Consider the following 26101-nt stretch of genomic DNA (forward strand, 5'->3'; position numbering starts at 1 on the left):
CCGCTGCGAACCGGCGCGCCCCCGACTTCCGCTTCCGCCTTTTCCTCGGGCGCGCGCACGCGCGCGTCGCCGGGCCCGGCCGCGAGCCGCGAGGAGGCGGGCTTTTGGGCTCGCCCCAGAGGCTGCGACGATTGGGCTATTCCAGGTAGTGAGCGCCGTGAACCAATGAAGAACTTGGACGCGAGGCCTATCCAATCAAAAACGGGGTGGAGGGCGGGACTTGCGTGAGCTACGGGTGCCGGGTGGAGCCGGGGATCGCGATGTGTCTTCTCCTGGGGGCCACGGGTGTCGGGAAAACGCTGTTGGTCAAAAGGCTGCAAACTATCCTTCCGCGGCGGGCGGAGCACCGGGGGGTGGGGGGCGGGGGCGGGGTGCGCCCGGGGGGCGGGTCCTCCCGGGAGGTGGGTGCCACGGGAGGGGGCGTTTCCCCGGGGGTGGTCCAGCAGCCGCCCGCCTTCCCAGCCTGGCTCTTGGGATCCTTGACCGCACGCACAGCTGAGCTCCGGGGATGGGAAGGGCGACCTGGGCGATGCTCCCCCGACGCGGCCCACGGTAGGCACCCGCCGTCTCGCGGGGTTAGGAGAAGCGGTACCCTTCGCGGCTTGCAAAGTGCTATGTGCTGTTCTAAGCGGATGCTGGAGTCCGGCCGGTCCCTATGTTAAACCCAACCTTCGGGAGGTGAAGGGTGTCATGGGAAGGAGCTTGCCTCCTGGGACACAGCTGCAGGGGAGGTGGGTGAGTGACAGGGGGCCCTCCCTCCCCACCTCAATCTTGAGAGTGCTTTCTTAGGTTGCCACCGAGGGCGAATCCCCCGATGGGTATAGGTGCTGTGGTCACAGCCAGCTCTGAGGCTTAGGGCGTTGGACCCTTGAAGCCAATTTAGTCTTCCTTGGGTAGGGTTGTGCTTTAGGGGGACTAAGCCCTCGACAAGGGGCGTTTGGGGTTAGATCACAGTGTAGAGCGCTGCCAGCCAGGAGTTCCCAGTGAGAAAGCGCTTGTGTCCTTTGTGCATCTCGAGTCTTCCCACAGGTGGGCACCAACCTCACTGACATCGTTCTCCAGAGAAAGATTACCATCCGGGAGCTGGGGGGGTGCATGGGCCCCATCTGGTCCAGCTACTTTGGAAATTGCCGTTCTCTCCTGGTAGGTCATAATCCTTTGCACCTGTCGTAAGTGTCTCTGGTGCCGGCCCTCGCGCTGCACAGGCTGGAGCTGGGGGGTTCCCGAGCAATCAGGCGAAGTCAGGGAAACACGAACCAACTTCGAATTGCTTCCTTTTCGGAATCCAGCTCAATCCCTAAATGCTCCTGCCTCAGAGCTGACGTAAAAGCTCATGCGAGGTTTGTTGAGAGGAGTGTGTATTCTCTGCCAGCGACTGGGGCTTGCTCTCTGCCTTGCTCCTCTGGGTGTCTTTTTAGGTTTGTGTTTGAATCCCCATCCTAGCAAGGCCTGTGCCCCAAATTCCAGGACCCTTTCTGGGAGAACTGATGGCCACGTGAGCAGAGGGATCTCCATAGGGGAAGACAAGTGACATCAGGTCCCTGTCACGCAAATCATTTTCCCCTACTTCTGCTGCCCCCCCAAATCCTTTGTTTAAAAGCCATTTTGCTCTACCTGAGCCAGATGGTGCTGCCCCAGGGAGGGGATCAGGGGAGGACAGTCTCCATCACGGGGTGGCCCCGTTTTCTTCCTCCCCAGTTCATGGTGGACGCCGCTAACCCCGCTCAGCTGTCTGCGTCCTGCGTGCAACTCCTGGGTCTCCTTTCTGCAGAGCAGCTCGCAGAAGCATCGGTCTTGATCCTCTTCAATAAGATGTACGGTTCTGTCCTGGAGGAGTGCACGGGGGGGAAGCTCTGGGGGAGCCAGGAGGGTGGCTCATGGCTGGGGGCAGGGGTACCGTGGGGGTTGGGGTGGGCTTGTGGCAGCCCGACCATGACCGGGTGCTGCTTTTGCCCTAGTGATCTGCCCTGTTACATGAGCATAGAGGAGATGAAGTCCCTGATCAGGCTCCCAGACATCATTGCCTGTGCCAAGCAGAACATCACCACGGCAGAAATCAGCGCCCAGAAGGGCACTGGCTTATCAGAGGTGCTGCGCTGGCTCCGGGACACCCACAGAACTGACAGATGACCGCCAGGAGAACAGTGAGCCGCCGGCTCTGGGCCCGAGACCGGCACTTGGCCTCCAGCCCTCTGTTCCCATTACGGACAGGATGACCCAACAGGAGCCTAGGAGATGGGCTCCTGCCCTGAGTTGCCGTGGTGGGTAAACTGGCCTCTGAACAAAAAGACTGTCCCCAGGGCCGGGAGGGGACAGGCCCGCGGGGTGGCTGAGCATCCTGCCACCATCCTGGGACTCTGCACCGGGAGGTATTCCCCTCCCATCAGGAAAGCGGCTCTACTGTCCTGGTGTCTGCACCGCCTGGACCACAGACTGGCTCTGTGCACTGTGGGACAGACCGAACTTGTTGATTTTCCGTTGTGCCGACGACGCGGCCTCCGCTGTGTGAAGCTGTTATCTTAGAAAGAACCAAGCCTGGAGTCAGAACGAGAATGGTGTTTTTATTCGTTCGGTAACTGTTGGTCACCCTGAGGAGGGCATAGGGCCCCTGGGGGGCGGCCCTGCTGGAGCACAGCGGGCACTGTGCTCAGCTGAGGGGGCTCGTGGGGGACACCTCCTGACAGGTGTTCACATCCTGGAGGCCCCATCACAAACGATCACAAACTTGTGGCTTAAGACAGCAGCTCACGCTGACAGTTCCCGAGGCCAGAGCTGAAATGGCAGGGCTGGGCTCTGGGGGAGCGAGCGTTCCTTGCCTCCCTTCTGGCTTCCAGTGGCTGCTGGTAACTCTTGCTGTAACTTGGCTTGTCACTCACTCAAATGCCTGCCTGTCTTCATGTGGCTGTTGCTCCTTGTGGGGACACCTATCATTGGATTTAGGACCCACCCTGAGTCCAGGAAGATCTCTTCTTGAGATCCATAATTACATGTGGAAAGGCCCTTTTCTGAAATAAGGTCACATTTACACACTCCCCGGGCAGCAGGGAGCCCCCTCTTCTGGGGTTCCCCGCAGCCCACAGCAGCTGACTAAGACACCTCTACTCCTGGGCGCGGTTGTGAGTTTTCTCCAAATGCCTTCCTCCACCTCGGCTGGCTGGCAGGGCCGTGAAGGCGCGCCCGGCACCTGCCGTCTCACTCCTGCGTGCAGGACACCAGGCCGAGCCTCTGCCTGCTCACGGCTTCCCGCTGGCCCTGCTGTGGCCGTGCTCGCTCCAGGGCTGGAAATGACGCCTCAGAAAGGCTCTTGCAACTTAGGCTCCCGTCTTTCCCCACCCCCACGGAAATGACGGCCCCCCCAGCTCTCCTCTTGGTAGGCGCAGGTGGTCTCCATCCCGTGGATGGAGTCCTAGATGTCACGGACACCTCGGCCTGCAGGGCGAACGGGGTCTCCCTCCACCCCCCACCTTCAGAGAACTCCGGGCGCTCAGGAGACTATTCAGTCTCTAGGGGTGACCCCCGTCTGGGCACCATCTCTGAGGGGTGGCCTCCAGCTTGGGGTCCACGTCTGGGATTTGGGCCTGGTGATCTCTCATGGCAAAGCCAGCCGGGGGCAAGCTGGGGACACTGACAGGCCTGAGGAAAGCTGGCGTGTGAACTTGGTTTTGAAAGGCAAATTTCCTTCCACCACAACCTGTTTCCACCTTCCTGCTTTTGTGCTCTGCTTGACGAAGAGTCCAGGGACGGGCGTTTCTCAGGGACGGTGCTCACGTCTGGGCTTGCCCCCGCCCACCCCGTAATCTGGGGGCACCCCTGCTCACCCCACACAAACACTGCTGAGAAGGTAACAGCCCTGATCTCAAATACGGCTTCAACGCTAAAGTTCTTGACTTGAAAATAATCATAAAGGATGCAAACTTAAGGAAGGGCAAAGAAGGACCCCACGGAAGCATGCTCCCCGCTGTGCAGGGCCGCCTGGGCCAAGGCGGAGACCACGCCTCCGGAGCTGTCCTGACCCAGGTCTGCCAGCCAGAGGCGCCTGGGCGGTGAGCCCGAGGGAAGTCAGGTGCCCTTGCAGGGATGTGAGCAGGACTCCTCCCCTAAATATTTGAACTCCGACCTCCAGGAGCCCTAGAGTCTTTCCACCCCACACCCCCAGTCCTGCAGCCAAGCGCACTGAGAACCACTGAGAACGTCTGTAGGGTCCCTCCTTCAACAGGAATTCTCCTGCAGCCTTTTTAACACAAGAAAGTCGTGGGGCCAGGGTCCTGTCCTTGCCGTCAGGCTGCTCGTCTCTCCCCAGAGACCCGGAGAACACAAGGCACAAACCTCCTCGAACCGGCTCAGTGTGGGGTATGGCATCAGGGACAAGGTGCCAGGAGCAGGGCCAGTGGCCGAGGCGCTGAGCCCACTCCCACCTGGTCTGTGCGGTGCTGTTGAACCCAACGGGGCCTGAGGTGTCGGTTTGGCTGGCCAAGTCTGCAGTGTCCACAATTAATGGGTGTATAAGGACAGGATTTCGGGTTCAGGGAAATAATGCCAGGGGTACCCGACTGGCTGTGTCCCGAACAGGTGCTGGCCTGTCCACGGGGACTTGGGACAGATGGTGTCCTGTGGGAGATGGCCAAGCGGACAGTCACAAAAGAGCCCTCTTAGGGCTGGAAAAACAGAGCAAAGACCTGGAACCCCGGTCTGCACTCGAGAGCTGGCGCAGGGGCACCTGGGAGTCCCAGTATGTGCCAGGGGGGAAGGACACTTGTCCACAGGCCATCTACCCATCCGTGGAGGCCGCGGTCTCGCCGTCACAGACACGTCTCTGCCTTCCTCCTGGAAGCAGGGCGCGTCGAATGTGGTGGCCGTGGTGACTGAGCCACCTGCTGCTGCCGCTGCCGCTGCTTGAGCGCCCTATAGGCCTGCACGGCCCGCTCTCGCTCCTCCCCAACGATCCGCTGTCGGGCCAGCGACGTGGTCGGAGGCTGGCGCACACCACCGGGGCTCAAAAGCACGCTCAGCATCAGCGATTTCTTCCCAGGCTGAAGAACAGAGATGGAAGTTGAGGCACAGGTTCGGGAAGGAGAGGAGAGGACACGTTGGTCCAACAGCCGTATGCCTGGTGAGTACACGGCACTCCGTCTGCGGGCCGCGGGGCAGGCAGCGCTGGGGGACACGCGGGGCGACCGCCGGCCCTGCTCACCTGGCCCCTGCTCGTGCTCGTCCTGGGCTGGGCGGTCAGCTCCGGGGGCTGCAGGGCGACCTCGCCGAACTGCACCGTGTCTGCAGGGGCAGAGGAGCACGAGTGAGGCCACGGTCCCCACCGCAGCCCCCACCCGCTCACCTCACGAAGATGGCGCAGGCCCAAGGCTGACACAGTCGCTTCAGGAACAGCTACCTCGGAGCAGCTCCTGCTCCAGCCTCTCTGCGGCCTTTTCCTCCCTTCTCTGCCGGACTCTGTCCAGTCGCCGTTTCTGGAAGCTGGGGAAGAATGCACGATGCTGTTCAGATTCATAAACTCTCACTTCGCTGCACTCCGAAGGCAGAGCTCACCCCTGCCCAGGAGGGATGCCCCAGAGCGGGGCCACCACCATGTCCCCCCAGCCGCGCACCACACAGGGCTCCGAACGGCAAGCGCCCAGAGGTCCAAGTCAGTGGTTCTCAGTGGAGACGGCGGTGCCCCTGTGGCACATCTGACAAGGTCCAGGGAGAGTCCGGGTTGTCACAACAGGTGGGGGCGCTCCTGGCACCTCGGGCAGAGGCGGGGACATTGCTCCCCACCCTCCGCCACACAGAACGGCCCCTGCCCCAGAGAATCACCGGCCCCAGTGTCAGCAGTGGGACTGCATCTAAAGAGTCTCGCAGAGCAGCCCTGTGTCCAGGGCATCGCTGCGCCTCCAGATGGTGCGTCGGACAGGTTTCCCGGGACGGGCTTCTGGTCACCTGACCTGACTGCCAGCACGCAGAGGCTGCAGACCATCCGGCTCACAGCTGACTCAGGAGCTGCTGAGGGAAGCCCGGGAAGACTCACCTCAAAAGCTGCAACTCCAACAGAAACAGCTCAAAACACCCTTGTTTGTGGAAACCCCCCAGCTCCCGCTGCAGGCCTGGGGGGTGGGGGGTAGGGCACACGGCTCCCTTCCCAGACTTCAGGGCTGGGGGGCAGGGGAGCGCCAGCTGGCAGCGGGCTCCCCCAGCGCCGGATGCCGCCCGAACCCCTGCTGGAGACGCTGGTATCCTGATCTTATTATGGATGGGGCACCTGGGCTGAGAGAGGCTGCAGAACTTGTGCGTAGGCGCAGCTAAGGCGCTCAGGATGCGGCATCAGCTGGCCAGCAGCAGGGGGACCCCGGGAGCTGCGTTCAATCCCAACATGGAGTACCGATCTCCAGCGGGGCAGGAATGGCCCCCCAGTAGCCAGCAAGCCTTCCTGAGGGAGCACGGAGCCTCCTTTTTTTTCCCACCTCTCTACTGCAACTGGTCAGGGTGAACGGCTGGCCCTTGACCTCATCTGGTTCTTGAGGTCTCTTGATGCTTTTCCAGGGAAAGGCAAAGACAAAGCTAGGCCTTTAGAGTTCCAAGGGCTCGGAGGCTCCCAGAACCCCCAAGGCTGAGAGACTCTGGTGTAATGAAAACCAGCCACCGACTGAGCGGCTTTCCACTTCTTTCTGTGTGCTCTGTTCCAGTACTGCAGGAGATAGTCTGGGACCCCAGCCCCTACCCCACCCCCACTCACGCTTTCTTCCTCTCCGATTTCTCCTTCTTGGGAGCCACCTGCACCTCAGGCTGCCGGGCCACCTGGTTCTTGCTGAGGAAGAGCACGTGCTGGGCCTCCTGCTCCATACGCTGGATGTAGGCCCCGTCAGACTCCCACTTCCTCTGCTTGAACTTGGGGACAGCGATGTCCGGCTCCACTCCCTTTGCTTCCTTCTCCAACGTCTTTCTGAAGACTGCCTGGGCTGAGGACAGAGGGGTGTGGCGTGAGGGGCACGAGGGAGGTGGTGCCAGGCTGGCTGCACATGCTCGTCCCTCCGCCCAAGGCCACGGGGAAGGGAGACCAGACCCAGTGGGAGCAGCCCAACCACAGTAGCTGAAGAGGATTCACGAAGCCCAGCTCGGGCGCCCGTGCGGACGGGGTCCCCACAGCCCACAGCGCCAGATCAAAGATGTCCACCACAGCTCAGATGAAAAACAAAAGAGGAAACAATCTAAATGTCTATCAAAACATGGCTGGTTGGGTAAGCACCCCATGTTGGTTCGAAGACTTTATCACACAAATCCAGGATAGTGAGCAACGCACAGGATGGGCGTGTAGCTTTCCTGCCACAAGCACGTGCAAACGCGCAGAGCGTCTCTACTGGGAAGGCCTCCGAGAAGAGGAACAGCGCTTCCTCTCAGAGGGTGACAGCAGATGCAGAGACAGGGAGCCGGGCGATGCCATACGTCACATCTTTCAGAACCGCTCGATTTACCGTGCATGTGAGCGTGTATCTCTTAAATAACCAAAAACAAGTGCCTGCTCAATAGAGCACAGTTCAAAGTGTGCCACCTGCCACTGGGGCCAGTGTGCCTCCCCCAGTCCCCCGCTCCGGTGCATCTTTCAGGTTCGCTTTGGCAGTCACATAACCCCCAATGATAACTGGGGGATTTACAAGGAAATTATAAAACAGCACTGCCGTAAAATCAATCTCCCATTTGGGAAAACATTTGGGAGAACATACAGGACTCCGCGCCCCCCACCCAAATGCCCTGTTATTTCTGGCAGAGGCTGCCGGGTGGACACCCAGCCTGGCCTTGGGTGAGGGTTGGAAATGTAAGTTTCTCAGGGGGTTCTGATCAATTCTCTCCTTAACCTCCAGAAAACAACCACTTCTCTCCACCATCCTTCCTGCGCTCCGGTCCAAGAAACCGCCATTTCTCACTTGCAAGAGCTTCACTGGCCTGTCGTGTCCACTCCCTGAGTTGTTACACAGTGATCTCTTCTCAAAGAGGAGAGATCCATCCCGTCTGATGGATCTCACTCCTCCTGGGAAGGGAGTCCACAATCCTTACAGGAGGCCTCACGGGGTTTTGTTTTTTTTTTTTTTTTTTTTTGGAGCCTCATCTGAAACCACACCACCACCTGCGGCCAGCCACTGTAGTGCCCCACGTGTCCCTGCACCCTCATCAAACCACTGGGTCTTGGCAGATTTCTCCTACCTGAAACTCGATAGTGGACTCACACACATGGAGCTTTATGGCCACCCAGCCTGGGCCTGCTCGTTACCTTCTTTCTTTCTTTTCTTGTTACTGATGGGATTTTTCATCTCCTGGCGGCTCCTCATTATTTCACGGAGCCGAAAAGGGATTTCTTGTTCGTCCTGGTCCTTGGGCTTGCAATTTACTTTCTTTTTCTCTTTGCTGGGATCGAGAATAGGAAGGTGAGACGCGATTTAAGTTCGGCATAAGCAGAATCAGAGGAACCGAGGCCGGGCCCGGGACGGGAACTTCGCAGGCCACCCTGGCTGCTGGGGTGCGTGCCAGGCAAGGAGGCATCCTCACCGCAGACTGTCTCTGCGCTGGGTTCTCGCATGACGCCGGGGTGAGGGTCGCTCCCAGAGCCCCAGGAGGGGTCGTCCCTGACCTCCTCTAGGATAGCAAACACGGCACCTCGGAAGGTGGCTAGTGCCTCCACGCTGGAGACCCTCACGCCTTCGCTCACCCGGCCGGTCCTCTGGGGCGCCCACGGCCGGAGGCACGGGCACAGCGAGGGCCGGGTAGAGACCCACCTGCGCGGACCCGGCCACGGCGCTGAGTGCTGCTTCCCCGGCAGCTGCTGCCGTCTCCCCTGCGGCCGCCTCGGACCTCCAGGCCCCGCCGACCCCACCGGGGTAGCCCCTCTGCGCCCGGCTCCCGCCATCTGCACTCCCGACGCTCCAGAAAGAAGCCACTTCCGCTCTTCCGTACAGTCCCGCCCCATGGGCGCTACTTCCGCTTCCTGCGCTCAGCCCCGCGCCCATTGGGGGGCGGTGCTGCACCCTGGCGGGCCGGGATTGGCTGGAAAGGCCGCCCCTCACGCTTCGGGGGGCGGGGAGAGGCGCGCGTGCGCGGGAGTCGGGCTGTGGGTGATGCTGCTCGAGAGCTTGGCCGCGGGAGGCCGGGCAGTGGCCGCCGCTGCCCGGCGTCCGGCAAGTACCCGCGGGGCGGGGGTGGGGCTGGGGGCGTTCGGGAGGCCGGGGCTGGCTGGGACTGGAGACGCCCCTTCCTCCCCGCCTGCAGGGGACCGTGGCTGCCTGCCCTGGCTCCGCGGGAAGGGCCGCCCTGCGCTGGGCCCAGCCGCTCCGCAGGGCCCCTTGCGCGCCCGCTGTGGGCAAGCTCTTTTTTTGGGGAAGCCGGAGTGACCAAGGAGCTGATGCTTCTCACAAGAGTTAGAGGAAATGGTTAAGTAGAGTCAGGGCCGCGTCGGTCAGTGTTGAGGGCCCCGGAGACAGTGGAGAGGGTAGGGGACCCTGTGACCGGAGCTTGGAGAACGGGGTGTGGGGGGGAGGCGGGAGGCTGCCCACGGAGCCTTTGGGGGATGACCTGGGGGGAAAACAGGGACGAACGCAGTGGCCGCAATCAGGATGGTAGGAGGACATGGACGCGGCTCCGCTGATTGTAGACGGAGAAGCAACTTGGTGGCCCGAGCTCACAGGCTCCCACCCCGCCCCCGTTCTGCCAAAGGAGCAGAGCCTTCTTAGCTGGAGGTGCCAAGGTACCCCCCACGCCACCATCTGCTGGAGTGTGCACCCAGTGCCTGTCCCTGAACCCAGCATTTCTCAGGAGTCGTGTGTTATAGCAGCCCTTATGTCCACTTTACAGAGGGGAAACTGAGTCTAGAGGTGAAGTATCTTGTCTAAGGTCTCATTGGCAAGGAGGGAGCGAAGCACCTGGGGCCCCCTGCCAGTGACAGGAGGCTGAAATTCCCCTGGAGCTGGGGGCAGGCAAGACCTTACCAGCCTCCATCTCCTTAGGGGCCGCGGCGACTCTCCAGCTGGGGCTGGTGTCGAAGGCTTCCTGGAGGCAGCAGCACTCTTTACCGGCACCGTGCCTGGGTCCAGGCCCGGGAAGGCCACGGAGAGTCCGGGAAAGACCACGTGGAGGTGGGCTCTCAGTGCGGTGCAGAGGGCACCAGGCAGCACAAGTCCTCCTTGCCTGGCGGGGGCCCCTCGGAACCCCCTTCTCCCCCGCCCCCCGGGCTCGAGCCCCCCACGAACTGCTGCATGAGTGGCTGTCCCAAGTGCGTGTGGGTGGAGTATGCGGAGGCGCTGCTGCAGCACTACCAGGACGGCGGGGAGCGGGCCCTGGCTGCCCTGGAGGAGCACGTGGCTGACGAGAACCTCAAGGCCTTCCTCAGGATGGAGATCAGGCTCCGAGCGAGGGGTGGACTCTGAGCCCGCTCGCCCAACCCCTGCACCCAGACGGGCCCCAGCCCGGCAGCTCCTTCCTGCTCGGGAAGCTTTGTTCACGGCCCTTCACGAGGCTGGTGTCAGACAGGAGCAGGAAGGATCGTTTACTGACTTGATCCGAGAATAAACGCGCTGTCTGTGCTGCTTAGACAGGAAGCTTCTGTGTCACCTGCAGGGCTTGTGTCGTGTCGTCACAGAGACGGCACAGGTTGTAGTCGAACGTTCTTCGAGGGCCTACAGCGCTCACCAACCCGTAGGGGCAACAGCTCCACTCCTTTGAATGAATGTGACAATAACCCCAGGAGCCCCCTTCCCAGCATCCCGGAAGTCCCGCCCCAGGGCGGCTCCGGTTACTCTCAGGGCCACCGCAGGGGTGGGCCATCTGGTCCCATGAAGCTGCTGTTGGCCAGGCCCCTGGCGGGCGTGAGCGCCCGCGGGCAGCCTGGGAAGGGCCCCTTGCTGCCAGCTGCAGGGGTCCTTGGGGAGACCCCCCCCCCCCGCCAGCCAGCCGGGTGGAGGGCTGCAGATCAGCCTGCAGGGGCTGAGCCTTCCGTGCTTCCAGCCCACTTAGCCACGGGTTGAGGTGATCGGCCTGGGCTTAGGCCCCAGAATCAGCCCCCCAGGCACCAGCCTAGGCGTTAGCTGCAGACCCGGCGCTGGGCATTCCAGCCCAGGTAGGACTTTGTCATAGGGTCCTTGCTGCCCTTCCCCATCTCCTGCTCGCCCCCAACATGGAAATTGTCCCCCCTTCTCTCCGTCCCCCAGCAAATCCACGTGCTGATACCAGTAGCCTGAATGAGACAGGGGTTAAAGGAAGGTATGACTGGTTTGTTTGTTTTTTAATGTTTTATTTATTTTTGTGAGAGAGACCACGTGATCAGGGGAGGGTCAGAGAGAGTGGGAGACACAGAATCTGAAGACAGGCTCCAGACTCCGAGCTGTCGGCACAGAGCCTGATGCGCGGCTCGAATCCGAGAACCGTGAGATCATGACCTGAGCTGAAGCCGGACGCTTAACTGACTGAGCCCCCCGGGCGCCCCAACGTTTGCCTGTTCTATCTCTTCTCATTTAAAGAAAAAGCTACTGTTGTCGTGGAATTTCATGAGGGGTTTGAGCCGATAGGCCGTCCTGGGCGAGGGCTTTAACAGAAAGCTAGTGTGCCGCATGGAGGCATGTGGGCCAGAGAGAGGAAGCAAAACATGGTGCCCAGTAGGACACGCACGGCTGAGGCTGTCTTTCTGAACAGCTGAGTGGCCTCCAGAGACAGGCCTTGGGTTGGTCCAGAGAACCCCGGTTTATGTCCAGAGACACGCTGATGAGACTGTCTCGGAGCATCTAACTTAACTGCATTCTCGTACAGATTCAAAACCGGCCCGGGAAGAGACAGATTCTCCCCAGAGACGGCAGCACAGCAAAGCTTGGTGGGCCCTGCGCCTCCCTGCAGGGGCGGCTTATCTCAGAGACACAGAGGTTTTCTGTATTTTTCTCAACAGTTCAGATTTATGGGGGACCTGGTGGCTCCGTCTGACGCTCAGGTCATCTCCTGGCTTACGGGCTCAAAGCATCGGTGCGGACAGGGCAGAGCCTGCTTGGGATTCTCCCTGTCTCCTCTCTCTCTCTCTGCCCCTCCCCCATGCTCAAAATAAATTTTAAAAACATTTTTTAAAAATTCAGATTGACGAAGTGGTGTGTATGTGCCCGCGTGTGCGTGTACGTACACATCGAGTGCACGCTACCGAGTTGGCCTCACTTTGGGGTTCAGCGGTCTTCGCGAAGGCCCGCGCAGTGGGAGCCGTCCCCGTGAAGAAGCTGCTGGCCTGGCCCCGCAGCGAGGCAGGCTCCTCCTACATGAGGGACGTGGCATCGGAGGGTGCCAGTGCGGTGGGACTAGATGCTGGCGTCCTGTAGAAACGTCTGCCCCGCGCCACTGTAATGTGGAAGACGGAGGGGAACACAAGCGTTTTTCAGATGCACCGATCTGTAAGCATGGTGAAGGGAAGTTCCAGCTGCCATGACATCCTGTGAAATAATGCATCCTGGTCTAGCCTGCGGGTCACCCTAAGGAAGGGATCCCAGGGCAGAGCTCTGAAGAGGGAGCTAGAGGAATGAGGACAGGTGTAGAATACGCCGACTGAGGGGGCAAAGGTGCAAAGGTCCTGGGGTAGGAGGGGCTGGGAGCGTGGAGGGCAAGGGTAAAGGTGAGGCCAAAGAAGTGGATAGTGGCCAGACTACACAGAACTTTGGAGACCGTGAAGGCGGGTTCTTTTCAAGTCAGAGGATGGAACGTGGGGGAGACCCAGGTCAACAGTGTCACCTTCACTTCAAAGATGACAGTTTCCAGAGAAAGTCCTGCTTCTTCCCAGCTGTTCGTGACCACAGGCCATAGCGCTTGTCCTGACCCCATCCCTAGCTCATCCCTTGGGCCCCAGGCCACACGGAGCCCCTTCCCTCATCTCCCTGAATCCTCAGAGGTGGCACCCAGTGGCCCTGACAATCTCATTAGTGTAGTGTCAGGGAACAATCCTAATCGGCTTAGCCAGAGGCAGGATAAATTGCCAGCCGGCACTCTGCTGAGGGCGGCCTGGCCACTGACCCATGGCCCCCTGAGACCTGCCCAGTGCGTGGTGAGTAGTGACCTTCTTGGTGGCCACTTACCCAAGGGAGTTGCTGGGGATCCGCCCCCAGGGTGGGGAGCTGGCGGGCCTTCCACCACCGTGCTGAGGACGGGTCTGTGGGGGTCTGCCTGCTGTCCTACTCAGAGGCGTCACGCAGCCAATCATTTTCAGCTCCCCCATATTGAATGGTGGTTGCAGGCAGTCCCTGAGGCCAGCCATGGTCTGGGGACCTTGGGTCGCACACTCCCAGCCCGCTTGAGTGTGCATCAGCCACAGGCCGGGCTGGGGCCGGGGCAGCTGGGCGAGCTTGGACGGCGGTTTCCATCAGGCCAGCGTCAGGGGTTTGGTCCGGGTCAGGGCCGCGCACACCAGGCCCATGGCCTGGGACTGCAGAGAGGGTCTGGCTGAGCCTACACCGTCTAGGCTGTGAGGAGTGGGCATCATGGGGTCTGAGCAGCCAGGACCACCAGGCCCCTGCCGTCCACCTAGGACCCCGTGCACGTCCTCTCGGCACGGAGGCTGGATCTTAGGAAAGATCCATGGGGGGGGTCCGCCTGGTCCCAGGTGCCCACACCCACCACCCAGCCTTCCTGGGGTGGGGCCGCCCGTCCTCACCTGCCACCGTCTCAGCCCTGACGCTCTAGCTGGCAGCGGCAGTGGCCGTGGCCCAAGGCTGGATTCGGGCACCGCGCAACACCAGGGATGGGCCCCAAGGGGTGTCTGTGTCATGTGCTTCGCCCCAGAACCTGCCAGGTTCAGAGTGGCCCTGAGGGATCAGAGTTTCCCTCTGGTGCTAATAGGCTTAGGGGAAGCCCAGTCGCCCTTGAGCAGGGTCAGAGGGGCTTAGGGCATCCAGGGAGAGGTTCTGGGGGAGGGGCAGAGGGGAGGTCACCCTATTCAGTGGGTTCAGGGACACCAGCAGGTGACACTGGTGCCCAGAGCAGTCCCTAAGCACAGTGAGTGGGTGGGCTGGGGGTAGGGTGGAAGCTTCTACCAGTTGAGGCAGGAAGCTGGGGGAGGGGAGGAGCCGGGAGGGTTGCACAGCTGAGCTCGGTGCCCCTCCCTGCCCAGCACCCTGCCCTCCCTCTCTCAGTCATTCTTCATTGACACTGCTCACTGGCTGGCATGCCACCCGGAATGAGACGGAGTGTCCCCGCCCACCGGAGGGGGGGTGCACCTGGAGGGCCACCCAGGACCCTCACTCCCTCTGCCTAACCCCAGCTGGAGCCCCGCCTGGAGATGAGAGCGGGCTGCTGTCGGGGTCACACTCAGGATCTCGTGTTTCAGGATTTCCTCTGCTCTTCTGGGCTGAGACTTGCAAGGGGGCTGACTGAGGACTCCCCCAGCCTGCTGTGCCGCCAGTTCCCAGCGTGAGGAAGTCTAGAAGCCAGAGGTCTCCGTGGGGTCTCTGCCATCCTGGCCATGAACCTGGAGCCACCTAAGGCCGAGATCCGGTCGGCCACCAGGGTGATTGGGGGGCCTGTCACTCCCAGGAAAGGGCCCCCCAAATTTAAGCAGCGGCAAACCAGGCAGTTCAAGAGCAAGCCCCCCAAGAAAGGCGTCCAAGGGTAAGCAAGGCTTGGGGAGGGGTCCAGCCCCAGGTTGGGAAAGAAGGAGGTGGACTCCACTTTGAGGGGGTGCTCAGTCGTCCTGTCCTGGCTGTGGGTGGTCCCATCATCCTAATAGGGCGGGCTGGTTCCCGGGGGCCTGAGGGTCCCCCTGAGCGTGGGCGGTGGGAGGGCTCGGGAGCTCCTGTCACCCTTCACCTGTTACTGCCAAATGGGCCAGGAGACTTCGCTCACTGCCACCTAGGAACGCAGCCACAGCCTGCCCACTGACGTGGGTCCTGCACACTCACAGCCAGGGCGCTGGGCAACACGGGCCTGCAGTCAGGTGCACCAACACCCCCCCACCCCCCCACTCCTCTCTTCCTGGCCACTGGCCCTGACCACTCTGTCCTGTAGGTTTGGGGACGACATCCCTGGAATGGAAGGCCTGGGAACAGGTATGACGGCCGCGAGGGGCTTCCCAGGTCCCCCCCAGCCCCCTGCCTGTGGGTATGCCTTGCGCCCCATCCCTCCTCTCCTTTTTGTGGCGGAAGCTTACCTAGGGTGCCACCCTGGGCCTGTCCTTCATTCTCTGCCTCAACATCAAGCTTTAGACCTCACAGCAGCGGGGCAGCTCCCATTCAGGAGGTCACCATGGACTCGGAGGGGCTGGAAAGGCACTGGAAGCTCTCGCTGTCGCCTCTCTCCTCCGGGCCTGCTGCACACACCGTCTTCCACCTGGCAGCCCCAGGCTGGCGTGCCCCGGGGGGAGGGCTCTGCACCTAGGACTTATGCTCTCACCACGTGGGGTGGGAACAGCAGGGCCCTGAGGGGATGGTGGCCCCGGGGGCCATGACCCTCCTGGTCCCACTGTCCCTTCTCCTGCAGACATTACGGTCATCTGCCCATGGGAGGCCTTCAACCACCTGGAGCTGCACGAACTGGCCCAGTACGGCATCATCTAGGGCTGCAGCCTGACCCAGAGCCCCAGGGCCGGGACCCCGCTGCCCACTCCGACCCTGCTCAGGAGTCCCCTGAGGAAGCCCATGCCCCTGAGGGTGTCTGCATTGTCCAGTTTGTGTTTGGAGACCCTGACAACCTTGCGTCCCTAGATGCTAGTCACCAGAAGCCGCCCCCTCCCCCGCATCTCCCCGCAGGACAACATGGGCCGGTCGGGCCCTGCGGAACTCCCACAAGCCCACAGATCTTCTTTTGGGGCTGGAAAGTCAGGGCAGGGGCTCCCAGAAATGGCCCTCACCCCCTGCTCCTGTCCTGCTGTCTGGTGGTGAGGACAAGGTGCCCTCGCCAGTCCTTCCTGGCTGGTGCCCTCGGGTTGGGGGGGATCCTGGCTGCATCAGCAAGAGAGCAGCACCCCTCCAAGCCCGTCACACCACCAGGAAACTTGACCTTTCCACCACGGCCTGTGCTTGCTGTCCCCTGTCGAAAAATAAAGTCAGCATGCCTCCACTCGCTCGTCTAGAGGGTGTTGTGGCGGGGCAGGACCCGAGGGTGCGGGTCTCCGGTGGGAGCACAAGGGGACGGCTGCAGGGCAGCAGGGGCCTGGCCGAGCTGCGGGGGAAGGAAGCCCACGAGACGCTGGAGCCGGGCCCGTGGTGGCTGGGGGCACACACGGCAAGGCCAGGCAGGCCGGGGGGCGGCCACGTGTGTGTCCAGCTGCCGGGGCAGCCTCGCCAAGGAGGCGGATGAGGCCCAGCCACGGCGCCTGCCACGAGGCGGGGGCATTTCCCCCGACCCGAGGCGAGGGAACAGGCGCAGAGGGATTCCAGAGTTTGCTCAGTGGCCCAGCCAGCCTGTCATAGTCATCCACGAGAGCTGGACGGGCGCCCACCCATGACCCTGCAGCTCCACCCCCGACGCCCCACCCCGGGGGAAATGGGGGCACCTGCACACCTGCACCTGTGTGAAACTGTCCCCGGCTGCAGTCACCATCCGGAAGCCAACCAAGGGTGTGCCCACATGGGCCGGGTGCATTTGTGGGGGTCTGGGCACGCTGCACGGGGCAGATGCGATTCTTGGGAGGGGCCTCTGTGGTCCCGTTAATGTGAAAGCCAGAAGAAACCAGGGTAACTGAAGGCGACGAAGCGCAGTCAGGGTGCCCGCGGGGAGGCGGCCGAGGAGGCAGGTAAGGGTTCCTCACATGCCCACCTAACGCTGGCGCTCTTTATTGTGTTGGTGCCACATCTCACTACAGTTCGTTTCACCTGCGCCTCACCCTCAACCACCGCAGTGGATGGGAAAGGGCAAGGTGACCCCAGAGGGGAGCCGGTGCCAGGCTGTGGTGAGAGAGTGAGGCATCGGGGGTGGGCCACGCAGCTGGGGTCATAGGTGGCATCCTGGTGCCTCAGAGGCAGGCTCAGAGTGCAGATCAGAGGCAGGGTTTGGAGGTGGGTGTCAGAGGTGGACGTGGGCGTCGGGGGCTTGACAGCAGGATTTCATCGGTCTCCGTGCCGCATACTCTCCCTGCCCGCCGGATGGCTCTGCCTGGCGTCCCCGCAGGAGGCAGGCCCTGGCCAGCAGCACCCACCAGGCTCAGCTTACATTCAGGCCACAGTGGTGTTTGCAAGGGAGCAGGCAGCGCCCGACTCAGTGGTTGAGATCAAAAGCCCCCGAAAGATTGTGAAGTCAGGAGGCGGCCGGAGGACTCATCCTAGCAGGGCCTAACGGAACCGGGAAGAGGCGGACACGCCCTGCCCTCAGGCGCAGGGGGGTCCTGAGGGGCTGGAGGCATAGCAGGTGGAGGCCCAGTGTCTGGGATGCAGTAGGGCCCCGCCCCTGGCCAGCGTGGCAGGGGCCACTTCACGGGGTGAGAGGCTCCGGCGGACAAGCCCACCGGTCCTGCGGCTCTGGGGCGGTCCACCACCGCCCGGTTCCCGGCCAGGGCCCTCGCCAGCTTGTTGGCCAACAGGAGCTCCGCCCCTTGGATGGCCACTACGACAATCGCGTAGGCTCCCACAGCCCGGATGGTCCTGCGCAGCCACCGCCGGAGAGGAGGGCCACAGCCCTGCAGATGCACCACTCTCCCGGCTGCGTCCTCATCCAGGCGCAGGGCTCCAGCGCCACACTGCTTGTTGACAGAGGCCGCAGCCCCCCTGGGGTGGACGCAGCACGAGGCGGGGAGGCTGCAAGCCTGGCCGCCCGGGGAGCTGCAGTTGAAGTCCCTGGAAGGGGACAGCTGGGTGTCAGCCGGGAGGGCACACGCAGACACCCAGACCCGTGCACACACAGTCTCCGGGCTTCTGTAACTTCTGCCAGCAGCGGTAGCCCTGACACGTGCAGGCATGCGTAAAATCTTGGCTGGAAGGGACATATTCGGCAAGAGGTTTGAAGGGGAGACAAGCATGTGATGAGGGGTGGAACTGAGGCAGCCGCGCTCTGGGGGGGCTGCTGAGCTGGGCTGAGCAGGCAGGACTGGGGGGGCAGGTGGGCGGGAGCCTGGCGGGGGGGTCACGATGGGGAGGGGGGCAGCAACAAGGGGGGAGGCTTGGGAGGACCTCGCAGAGCCCGAGGAAGTTGCTCTCCTCATGGCCCCCGGCTCCTGGCAGCCGCCAAGGGTCCCCGGCCTTTGACCAGGGTCCGGGGCCCTGCACCTGCCGGCCCATCCCCCTTGTCCTCCCTCACAGGCCCGAGCTCATCTCCAGGAAGAGTGGGCGTCACTAAGATAAAGACTCAGGGGGCGCCTGGGTGGCTCAGTTGGTTAAGGGTCCGGCTTCGGCTCAGGTCATGATCCCACAGTTCGTGGGTTCGAGCCCCGCATCAGGCTCTGTGCTGACTGCTTCTCAGAGCCTGGAGCCTGCTTCGGATTCTGTGTCTCCCTCTCTCTCTGACCCTCCCCTGCTCGCGCTGTCTCTCTCTGTCTCTCAATAATAAATAAAAAACATTTAAAACATTTTTAAAAAAAGGGACTCAAAAGCCAACAGGGTATGTGGCATCGTGACCCCACAGGGGCCCGCCACTACCAAAGTCAAACACAGCCCACGAGAGAGACCACCCACATGGATGTTTCTGGAACGCCTGGCATGTTTTCGCTACTGCTGGCTACAGAGGCTGGTTTCCAAGTCTCTGTATGGCTCCGTCCTCAAGCAGAGTGTAAAAACTACATTTCACTGTGCTCCTAAATCCACGATGGTTCACCAAACGCGCACACAGTGATGCACGCACACATACACGCACACACGGACCTGCACACGCACACAGACACGGCATGCGCACGCTGTGGAGGGAGACCAGATGTGGAGTCCAGAGCCGTGTCCCCAAGTAACCTAAACGTTATTTTCATTGGACACTGAGGTATCCTGTGTGATGACCTTCACAAAAACACCCCCAGGAAAGGGAGCAGAAACATGGGCCCGAGAGTGTGCACCTGCACGTGTGTGTACCTGTGAGCGTGTCCATGTGAGCGCGTGTGCGAGTGAGCGTGCCCACGCAAGCGAGTGCATGGCCTGGTCTGCTGGCCACTGGGGACCGTCCCCTCCCCGCCGGGGACCCCGGGGACTCACAGGTTCCATGTCCAGTCCCGGTAGGAGGATGCCCCGCAGCACCGCAGCCCAAACTGGACCTGGTCAATGAAGAAGTGCAGGTCCGGGTCGTCCTGATAGTGGGTGATGGCCCCCCGCAGCGCGCGCTCCAGGCCATCCTGCAGCGGGCCCCAGAGCGCCACCAGCAGGGCACCCACCACGGCCTCCAGCAGCAGGAAGGCGACGAGGCCCCCGGAGAAGCAGTGGAGCAGAAAAGCGCTCTCGCACAGGGCCCCCAGGCAGCCCGCCAGGCTCACCGCACTGACCGCCAGCCCCCCCAGCACGAGTCCCAGGATGGGGTCTTCGGGCAGGGCCTCCCCCCAGCCACTCCCCAGGGACCCTCTGACAGCCAAGCCCCAGAGCCCGACGGCCAGGGCCAGCAGACCCAGCAGGGAGAAGAGGAAGTTGAACAGGAAGGTCAGACACTTCAGGCAGCTGATTCCCAAGGGGAGGGAGGAGGCAGGGTCTCCCCCGGGGCCTACCCTCCAGGCCCGGTCCTCTCGGGGCGTCAGACCTGGATGGCTTGAGGTGGGCCGTCCCTCCTGGCACATAGCGTCCTGCAGAGGAGGAGGAAGGAACAGGGAGACTTCACCAGCACGACGTGGTAACCAACAGGGAGACAGCCCCCTCCTGGTGGCCGGGGTCAGAGCCCGGCAGCAGGAAAGGCTGGACAGAGAACAGGAGGCTCAGAGACCCGCGGTGACTGGGGACATGGCAGCCTCCAGGCTTGTTCTGCTCAGCCGGGCGGCAGAGGGGACCGTAAGGGCCCACCTCCTTTCAAACAACGGCTGGCTGCACGCTGCGGGTTCATGGTCCAGTCTGAGCAAGGCAATCCAGGGTGGTGGGTGCTCCACCAACACACACCTGCGCTTTATCTCCTCCTCCCACCCTTGGGAAGAAGGAAGTGGGCTGGAGCCCCTGACTTTCCCCCAGCGCAGGCACGGGGCAGGCAGCCGGTTACCCCAGCATCTGCGTGGGGCGGTCTGTACATGCAGTGGAGAGAGGGGCTTCCCCACCCAGGCTGAGGCTGGGGTGGGCTGGGTGGAGGCCTATCTGGCAGAAGGGCTGGCCCAGGTGACTGCCCTTTCTGCTCCTCTCTCCGAGACCAGCTCCGTCATCCCAGGATCTGCTCGGCCGGCCCCACTGTCGGAGTGCAGACCTGGTGCTGGACCTGCAGCTGGAGGAGGCAGGCTCCCAGGGCAGGGAGAAGGGCGGCCAGAGAACCGGGGCTCTGTGGGATGCAAGGCCCTCCAGCAAGGCACTCAGCCACACGCTGGGGCGCTGGCCCTGGCCGGGCCAAGTGTGGGTGGTTGGGAAGTGCTGACCCCTCCCCTTCCTGAGTACTCCCACAGAGGAGCACCAAGGTTTGGAGAAGCAGCTAAGTCTGTCCCACGTCCTCCCTTAACAGGCAATCTCAGAGTCACATCTGCCTGCCCCGAGCCCCGACCTTCTCCACCTGCAGACCACCGGTGCTATCTCTCTGCAGGGGGTGAGGGACAGCCTGCCCTTGGAGTCTGGGGGCGGAATGAGGAAGCTAGGCAGGGCTCCCATTCCAAAACAGTTTACCAGGAAGAAGCTGTCCTCCACCTCCCATGTCTGACTCTGCATCAAAGCTTCGCTCATTATGAACTTGGAGCAGAGGAAAAGAGAACTATTTATCAGCCCTGACACCCCAACAGTCAGTAGGAGCCAAAGGGCAGGCTGCTGGTGCCAGGCTGCGGGGGCGGGGGGGTTGGGGGGGCTGGAGGCCACACGCACGGGCCAAGGAGTCATCCTGCAGCTCCACTGCTAGCCAGGAGGGATGCTGGCCTTCAGCCCCTCCCACACCCTGAGCCACAGGTTGCTGTCCAGATCCACAGGGAGAGGGGGAGGGAGGGGTAATGGGGGAGGTAAGAAGGCCAAGAGGCTGGGTGGGCGGGAGTCACTGGTGGAAGTGGATGGGCAGGACATGAGGGAGGCCCCGAGGGCCCCAGTGGGCACCGTCCCCTGGGTGTGTGCCTTCTCAGAGCATGGATGCAGCCAGTGCCACGTCAAACACAAGGGCAAGAACAGAAAACATTTCAGAGCTGGAGCAAGGGGCAGGGTGAGGGTAAAGTGCTAATCAGCAACCCCCCCCACCCTAATCTAGCTCCTCATGGGTGTGCCCCTACTGGCTGGCCCCAGCACGCAGCAAGTCTCAGGGTCGGGGGCACCCAGCCTGAGGTCCTCCCAAGAGCCTCCGGGGGTGGAGACTTCTCCAACAGGGCACTCACTGGCTTAGGGCACTGGCTTACCTGGGCCAGCAGGGGGCTCCTTTCCCCCTCCTCCATTCTCCAGCAGGACAGGTGCACCTGGCCCCTGCCTGGCCCCTCCAGCAGGGATGCAGAGCTGGTGCCGTGTCCTCGGCCGTTCTGTGAGCTATGCAGTCCACGGCCAGCTGAGCTATGAGCCAGGGTCCCACAGTCATGACTGGATCATGTGAGGCATCACATTTTAGGGCTTAAGACAGCCTCTACTTGTTAAGACGCAGACCCTCTGTGGATTCCCGGAACCTCCGTGCAGGCATGAGGTGGGTGGGGCTGCCACCTCGCGGACACCGCTGCAGGCCCCTGTGGGCCTCGGCTTGGCAGGCCTGCTCCGTCAGCGCCCCGGAAACCAGCCCCGCGAACTGGTTCCCAGAAACAATCCCGGGAACCCTGCCAGCAGCTGAGTGCCAGGGTGGCGTCCCGTTTGTTGGCTGCGAGAATGAGGCAGTATCCACGGGCCGGACCGCATCCCTCCTGGTTTTGAGGTACATGGGCTCCCCGCTCCCTCTGACTTTGTCTTCTCCAGGGCAGGAGCGCGTTCACCATCTCCGGAAGGACCCGGACCACGCAGCTGCCGCGCGGACAGGGTGCTCAAGGCTCTGCCTGGCCCCGTACTTCCTTCCTGGCCTCTCTCCCTGGCCTGGACGGCGGTGGGAAGGAAGGCTCAGGGCAGATCCCCACCCATTACCAATGCTTTGAGAACAGGGGTGCATACCTCTCCACGCCTCCCCCCTTCCTTGTGATGTGTGAGGCTATGATATGAATGTGAGTCGTTGGCTTGCGGGGATCTCTGGAAGTTGGGGGGGCACGCATGTGTCCCTGGCAGGAGAAAGGGGGGCCTCCTCCCTGGCAGGTGTGCCATATGCTCAGCTGTCCCCACCATCCTCTCCTCTGGTATTACGTGGCTGCTTTTGTTTGACATCCAAGCCCCAGCTCTCCCTCCTGGCCCCTCTTACAGTCCAGCCACATGGGCTGCTTGCTGGCCCCAAACAGCCCGGCACTCATGTGCCCTCGACCTTTGCCGCCCCCTGAAATCTCCTCCCTGTGTCCAGTTCCAGACCACATCCTGCCCAGTGAGCAGAGGCTTTCCCCTACTGGGCTTTTGGGGGGCACTTTTCACTTCCAATGTGCTCAATTTTGCTTCATTTTGCAGTTATCTGTGTTCCGGCTTCGTGTTCCCACGAGACCACGGCGCAACTGAGCCCGGCTACCTTCCTGACCCACAGGAGCGTCAGGCGAGTGAGGGGCTGTTGCTCAAAGCCACTAAGCTTTGGAAGAGTCCCTTTCACCCCGTTATCGTCCTCATAGGTTTACGATAGATACATAATTCTGCAGCAGATGACCGGGGCAAGAGATCAGTGACAGGTGTTAGGGACCGTCGGAGCCCTGGCGATGGAGCGGTGGAAAACCCTGTCAAGCCCTAGTCAGCAGGAAGAGGAAGCCGTAGAGTAAGCAAATAGAGTCGTGAATATATGTGATTTTATGTGGTCATCAGTTCTGAAGCCAGGAAAGGAGGGGGAAGAGGTGGGGGCAGGGGTCCTGTCTTCTGTAGGGCGGTCAGGGAGAGCCTCACTGTACAGCGTCTGGCTCCCAGGTATGTCCTGAACTGGAAACAGGGACTCAAACACACACACACACACACACACACGCACACACAGATACGCGCACATTCACAGTAGCAGTGTTCGCAATTGCCCAAAGGTGGAAACAGCCCAGGTATCCATCAGTGAAGAACGGATAATCCAGATGCTCCATGCACCCAACGGAACGCTGCTCAGCCGTGGAAGGGAATGGAGCTCCGCCTCCTGCTACGACACGGATGGGCCTTGGAAACATCAGGCTCAGTGAAAGCAACTAGACACGAGTCCACATATTGTAGGATTCCATCCTATGAAATACTCAGAATAGGTAAACCTGTCAGGACAGAAGGAAGGTTGGTGGCTGCCAGGGGCTGGGGAGGGGGGGGATGAGGGCTGCTGCTGAACGGGGTGGGGTTTCCCTTCGGGGGTGCTGGAAGTGTGTCAGAGCCACAGGGGACACAGTTGTACCTCTGTGTTTGAAAGCACTAAATGCCACTGAATTAATCACTCTAAAATGGTTAACAACATGTTATGTGAATTTCATCCTTATTTCATCATATTTGAGAGAGAGAGAGTGAGTGAATGAGGGGGAGAGGTAGAGGGAGAGAATCTTTTTTTTTTAATAAATGTTTAAAATGTTTTATTTACTTTTGATACAGAGCATGAGAAGGGAAGGGGCAGAGAGAGAAGGAGACACAGAACCGGAAGCAGGCTCCAGGCCCTGAGCTAGCTGTCAGCACAGAGCCCGACGCGGGGCTCGAACCCATGAACGTGAGATCTGACCTGAGCCGAAGTCGGAGGCTCAACCGACTGAGCCACCCAGGAGCCCTGAATTTCACCTTTAATTTATTTAAATTCATTCACTCATTCATTCATTCATCCATCCATCCATTCATTCATTCATTTTTAATGTTTATTCATTTTTGAGAGATGGAGAGAGACAGAGCATGAGTGGGAGAGGAGCAGAGAGAGAGGCAGACATAGAATCTGAAGCAGGCTTCAGGCTCTGAGCTGTCAGCACAGAGCCCGATGTGGGACTCGAACTCATGAATCATAAGATCATGACCCTAGCTGAAGTCGGATGCCTAACTGACTGAGCCACCCAGGTGCCCCTTTAAATTTAGTTTTTATACACTTTGTCTACCAGTGCATTTTTAAAAAAGTTCACTTATTTTTGAAAGAGAGAGAGAGAGAGAGAGAGAGAGAGAGAGAGAGAGAGAACGAGTGGGGGAGGGGCAGAGAGAAAGGGGAACACAGAATCTGAAGCAGACTCCAGGCTCTGAGCTGTCAGCACAGAGCCTGACATGGGGCTTGAACTCACAAACTGTGAGTTGAAGCTGGACACTTAACCGACTGAGCCACCCAGGTGTCCTACCACCCTAATTAAAAAAAAAAAAGGAGGAGGAAGAGGGATGTGGGGAAGGGAAGGAAAGAATCCCGATGAACCTGTCAAGGGGTGTCCCCTTGGAGGGAGATGGGTGCTAGGTGAAGGAGCACCTCAGCCTGACTCACACTCTGAAAAGTGCTGCTTGGGCCCGCGGTGAGGCAGGCGGAGTTCAGGGCTAAGCTGCATATTCGGTCTGGCGCCATCCAGCCTTCATTCACCTCTTCCTCAAGGTGACAAGCCCAGGCCGCACCCAGCTCCAAACCAGGCTCTTGGGGGAGGGGGCGGGGGCGGGGTTGGGGGTGGGCAGCAATCACCTCTCCAGCTCCATTTCACTCCTGGTCTGATATTGGGCAAACCTGAATGAAATCACAGCTACCACCCCTGTTTATGGGCTGAATTGTGTGTCCCCCAAAACCCCTATGTTGAAGTCCCAACCCCCACTACCTCAGCACGTGACTTGGGGAGAGAGCCTTTAAAGAGGTAATCAACCTAAAATGAGGCCAATGTCATCACATTGAAGAGGAAACTGGGACACATAGAGAGACACCAGGGATGAGTGAACACAGAGGGAAGACACAGCTGTCTGCTCGCGAAGGCAGGCTGCCTCAGAAAGAACTGAACTTGGTCACCTTGATCTCAGACTTCCAGCCTCCAGAACCATGAGAAAATAGATTTAAGTTCTCCAGTCCGGGGGGTTTTGTTATGGAAGCCCTAGCAAAGTGATACAACTGCTACATAACTGTAAAGAGTCAGTGTAATGTGGGTGCCTGGGTGGCTCAGTGGGTTAAGCTTCAACTTTGGCTCTGGTCATGAGCTAACAGTTCGTGAGTTCAAGCCCCATGTCAGGCTCTGTGCTGACAGCTCAAAGCCTGGAGCCTGCTTCAGATTCTGTGTCTCCATCTTTCTCTGTAGGCAGTCTCCTAAACTTTTCAGCACAGGGGGTAAATAAATACAATCCGAAGATGAGCCATGGGGTTAAAAAAAAACATGGATTTTGGCCTCTTAGAAGTTTTCATAACTTTACCCCATAGTCATGGGCAAGGTCCGCTATGGGCTTTGGAGGGCCCAGTGCAAAACGACGAGGAGGGGCTCCTAGCTGAAAATTAGGAAGGGTTACAAGTCAGTGGCAGCTAAGTGTTGAGCCCAGCATGGAGCCCTTCTGGGCCAGCAAGGCCAGCGGATGGCCAGTGAGGCTGTCCCTTGGTGGCGTATTTTAGAATGTCACATCTCTGTGTGAAGAAACGTTGACCCTTTTTTTAAAATTATTTTTTATATGTTTTATTTTTGAGATACAGAGAAACAATGCATTAACAGGTTAAGGGACAGAGAGAAGGAGACATAGAATCGCAAGCAGACTCCAGGCTCTGAGCGGTCAGCACAGAGCCCAATGCGGGGCTCGAACCCACAAACTGTGGGATCATGCCCTGAGCTGAAGGCAGACACAACCGACTGAGCCACCCAGGCACCCTGGAGCGTTGACCTTAAAAGTAGTTTAAATTCAGTTGTTTCTCTTCTGTCGGGTTCCTGGCCATACTTTGTTTCGTTGTTCACAGCATAAACGTGTGATGTCACCTTGCTGAAATTATTTCTCTATTTGCATGTGACCGGCAAGACGGAGGGCATGCTATTTTCCCCAGTTATAACGCAGCACGGATTGTTTTCGGGTGAGATCCGGACTTTCCCGGCACCGCCTGCACTTTCAGAAAACAGCGCGGCCCCGGGACGTCCTTCCCTCGG

General features: G+C 60.5%; 6 protein-coding genes across 9 annotated transcripts in view; 4 read left to right on the forward strand and 2 right to left on the reverse strand.

Annotated features, from left to right (window-relative positions):
* Positions 1 to 222: 222 nt before the first annotated feature.
* Positions 223 to 2550, forward strand: ARL16 (ADP ribosylation factor like GTPase 16). 3 transcript variants are annotated; one of them, XM_029928036.1, is made up of 5 exons: positions 223 to 321; positions 494 to 552; positions 1030 to 1143; positions 1699 to 1814; positions 1959 to 2550. In XM_029928036.1, the coding sequence occupies exons 1-5, from the start codon at positions 261 to 263 to the stop codon at positions 2128 to 2130; spliced, it is 522 nt and encodes a 173-aa protein (XP_029783896.1). In that variant the 5' UTR covers positions 223 to 260; the 3' UTR covers positions 2131 to 2550. The 3 variants fall into 3 exon arrangements, with proteins under 3 accessions (XP_029783896.1, XP_029783895.1, XP_029783897.1); XM_029928035.1 differs by having other exon boundaries at positions 230 to 321; positions 496 to 552; positions 1019 to 1143; XM_029928037.1 differs by lacking the exon at positions 494 to 552 and having other exon boundaries at positions 284 to 301.
* CCDC137 (coiled-coil domain containing 137) lies at positions 2542 to 8917 on the reverse strand. The gene is made up of 6 exons (XM_029928034.1): positions 8757 to 8917; positions 8255 to 8388; positions 6725 to 6947; positions 5387 to 5469; positions 5192 to 5271; positions 2542 to 5030 (listed from the first exon to the last, which is right to left on the reverse strand). Exons 1-6 carry the CDS (start codon positions 8885 to 8887, stop codon positions 4800 to 4802), a joined length of 882 nt encoding a protein of 293 aa, XP_029783894.1. The 5' UTR covers positions 8888 to 8917; the 3' UTR covers positions 2542 to 4799.
* A 134-nt stretch (positions 8918 to 9051) lies between these two features.
* Positions 9052 to 10571, forward strand: OXLD1 (oxidoreductase like domain containing 1). Its single transcript, XM_029928850.1, has 2 exons — positions 9052 to 9155; positions 9981 to 10571. Exons 1-2 carry the CDS (start codon positions 9096 to 9098, stop codon positions 10398 to 10400), a joined length of 480 nt encoding a protein of 159 aa, XP_029784710.1. The 5' UTR covers positions 9052 to 9095; the 3' UTR covers positions 10401 to 10571.
* On the forward strand, positions 10027 to 16044 carry PDE6G (phosphodiesterase 6G). Of its 2 annotated transcripts, XM_029928849.1 has the most exons (5): positions 10027 to 10109; positions 11181 to 11232; positions 14318 to 14598; positions 14995 to 15035; positions 15466 to 16044. In XM_029928849.1, exons 3-5 carry the CDS (start codon positions 14453 to 14455, stop codon positions 15540 to 15542), a joined length of 264 nt encoding a protein of 87 aa, XP_029784709.1. In that variant the 5' UTR covers positions 10027 to 10109; positions 11181 to 11232; positions 14318 to 14452; the 3' UTR covers positions 15543 to 16044. The 2 variants fall into 2 exon arrangements, with proteins under 2 accessions (XP_029784709.1, XP_029784707.1); XM_029928847.1 differs by lacking the exon at positions 11181 to 11232 and having other exon boundaries at positions 10032 to 10109.
* A 9-nt stretch (positions 16045 to 16053) lies between these two features.
* Positions 16054 to 21421, reverse strand: TSPAN10 (tetraspanin 10). The gene is made up of 4 exons (XM_029927109.1): positions 21386 to 21421; positions 19095 to 19669; positions 17261 to 17756; positions 16054 to 16194 (listed from the first exon to the last, which is right to left on the reverse strand). The coding sequence occupies exons 1-4, from the start codon at positions 21419 to 21421 to the stop codon at positions 16054 to 16056; spliced, it is 1248 nt and encodes a 415-aa protein (XP_029782969.1).
* A 1368-nt stretch (positions 21422 to 22789) lies between these two features.
* NPLOC4 (NPL4 homolog, ubiquitin recognition factor) overlaps positions 22790 to 26101 on the forward strand; it is a 53547-nt gene continuing 50235 nt past the window's right edge. Inside the window, exon 1 of the mRNA XM_029927110.1 lies at positions 22790 to 22845. Coding sequence (XP_029782970.1) covers positions 22790 to 22845 — 56 coding nt within the window. The remainder of the gene's footprint in view (positions 22846 to 26101) is intronic.

This window comes from Suricata suricatta, chromosome 17 (assembly GCF_006229205.1).
Source record: "Suricata suricatta isolate VVHF042 chromosome 17, meerkat_22Aug2017_6uvM2_HiC, whole genome shotgun sequence".
Lineage (NCBI taxonomy): Eukaryota > Metazoa > Chordata > Mammalia > Carnivora > Herpestidae > Suricata > Suricata suricatta.

Bases quoted from the DNA above. Each gene is read 5' to 3' on its own strand.
- OXLD1 (XM_029928850.1), top strand. From the start codon at position 9,096: ATGCTGCTCGAGAGCTTGGCCGCGGGAGGCCGGGCAGTGGCCGCCGCT. The intron at 9,156-9,980 runs GCAAGTACCCGC...CCATCTCCTTAG, and splicing joins CCGCCGCTGCCCGGCGTCCG to GGGCCGCGGCGACTCTCCAG.
- PDE6G (XM_029928849.1), top strand. From the start codon at position 14,453: ATGAACCTGGAGCCACCTAAGGCCGAGATCCGGTCGGCCACCAGGGTG. The intron at 14,599-14,994 runs GTAAGCAAGGCT...TCTGTCCTGTAG, and splicing joins CCCAAGAAAGGCGTCCAAGG to GTTTGGGGACGACATCCCTG. The intron at 15,036-15,465 runs GTATGACGGCCG...CTTCTCCTGCAG, and splicing joins AATGGAAGGCCTGGGAACAG to ACATTACGGTCATCTGCCCA.
- TSPAN10 (XM_029927109.1), bottom strand. From the start codon at position 21,421: ATGGAGGAGGGGGAAAGGAGCCCCCTGCTGGCCCAG. The intron at 19,670-21,385 runs GTAAGCCAGTGC...CCTCCTCTGCAG, and splicing joins GGAGCCCCCTGCTGGCCCAG to GACGCTATGTGCCAGGAGGG. The intron at 17,757-19,094 runs GTGAGTCCCCGG...GTCCCCTTCCAG, and splicing joins CGGGACTGGACATGGAACCT to GGACTTCAACTGCAGCTCCC.
- CCDC137 (XM_029928034.1), bottom strand. From the start codon at position 8,887: ATGGCGGGAGCCGGGCGCAGAGGGGCTACCCCGGTGGGGTCGGCGGGG. The intron at 8,389-8,756 runs GTGGGTCTCTAC...TCTCGATCCCAG, and splicing joins CCGTGGCCGGGTCCGCGCAG to CAAAGAGAAAAAGAAAGTAA. The intron at 5,031-5,191 runs GTGAGCAGGGCC...TCTGTTCTTCAG, and splicing joins CGAGCACGAGCAGGGGCCAG to CCTGGGAAGAAATCGCTGAT.
- ARL16 (XM_029928035.1), top strand. From the start codon at position 261: ATGTGTCTTCTCCTGGGGGCCACGGGTGTCGGGAAAACGCTGTTGGTC. The intron at 322-495 runs CTATCCTTCCGC...CCGCACGCACAG, and splicing joins GTTGGTCAAAAGGCTGCAAA to CTGAGCTCCGGGGATGGGAA. The intron at 1,815-1,958 runs GTACGGTTCTGT...CTTTTGCCCTAG, and splicing joins TTGATCCTCTTCAATAAGAT to TGATCTGCCCTGTTACATGA.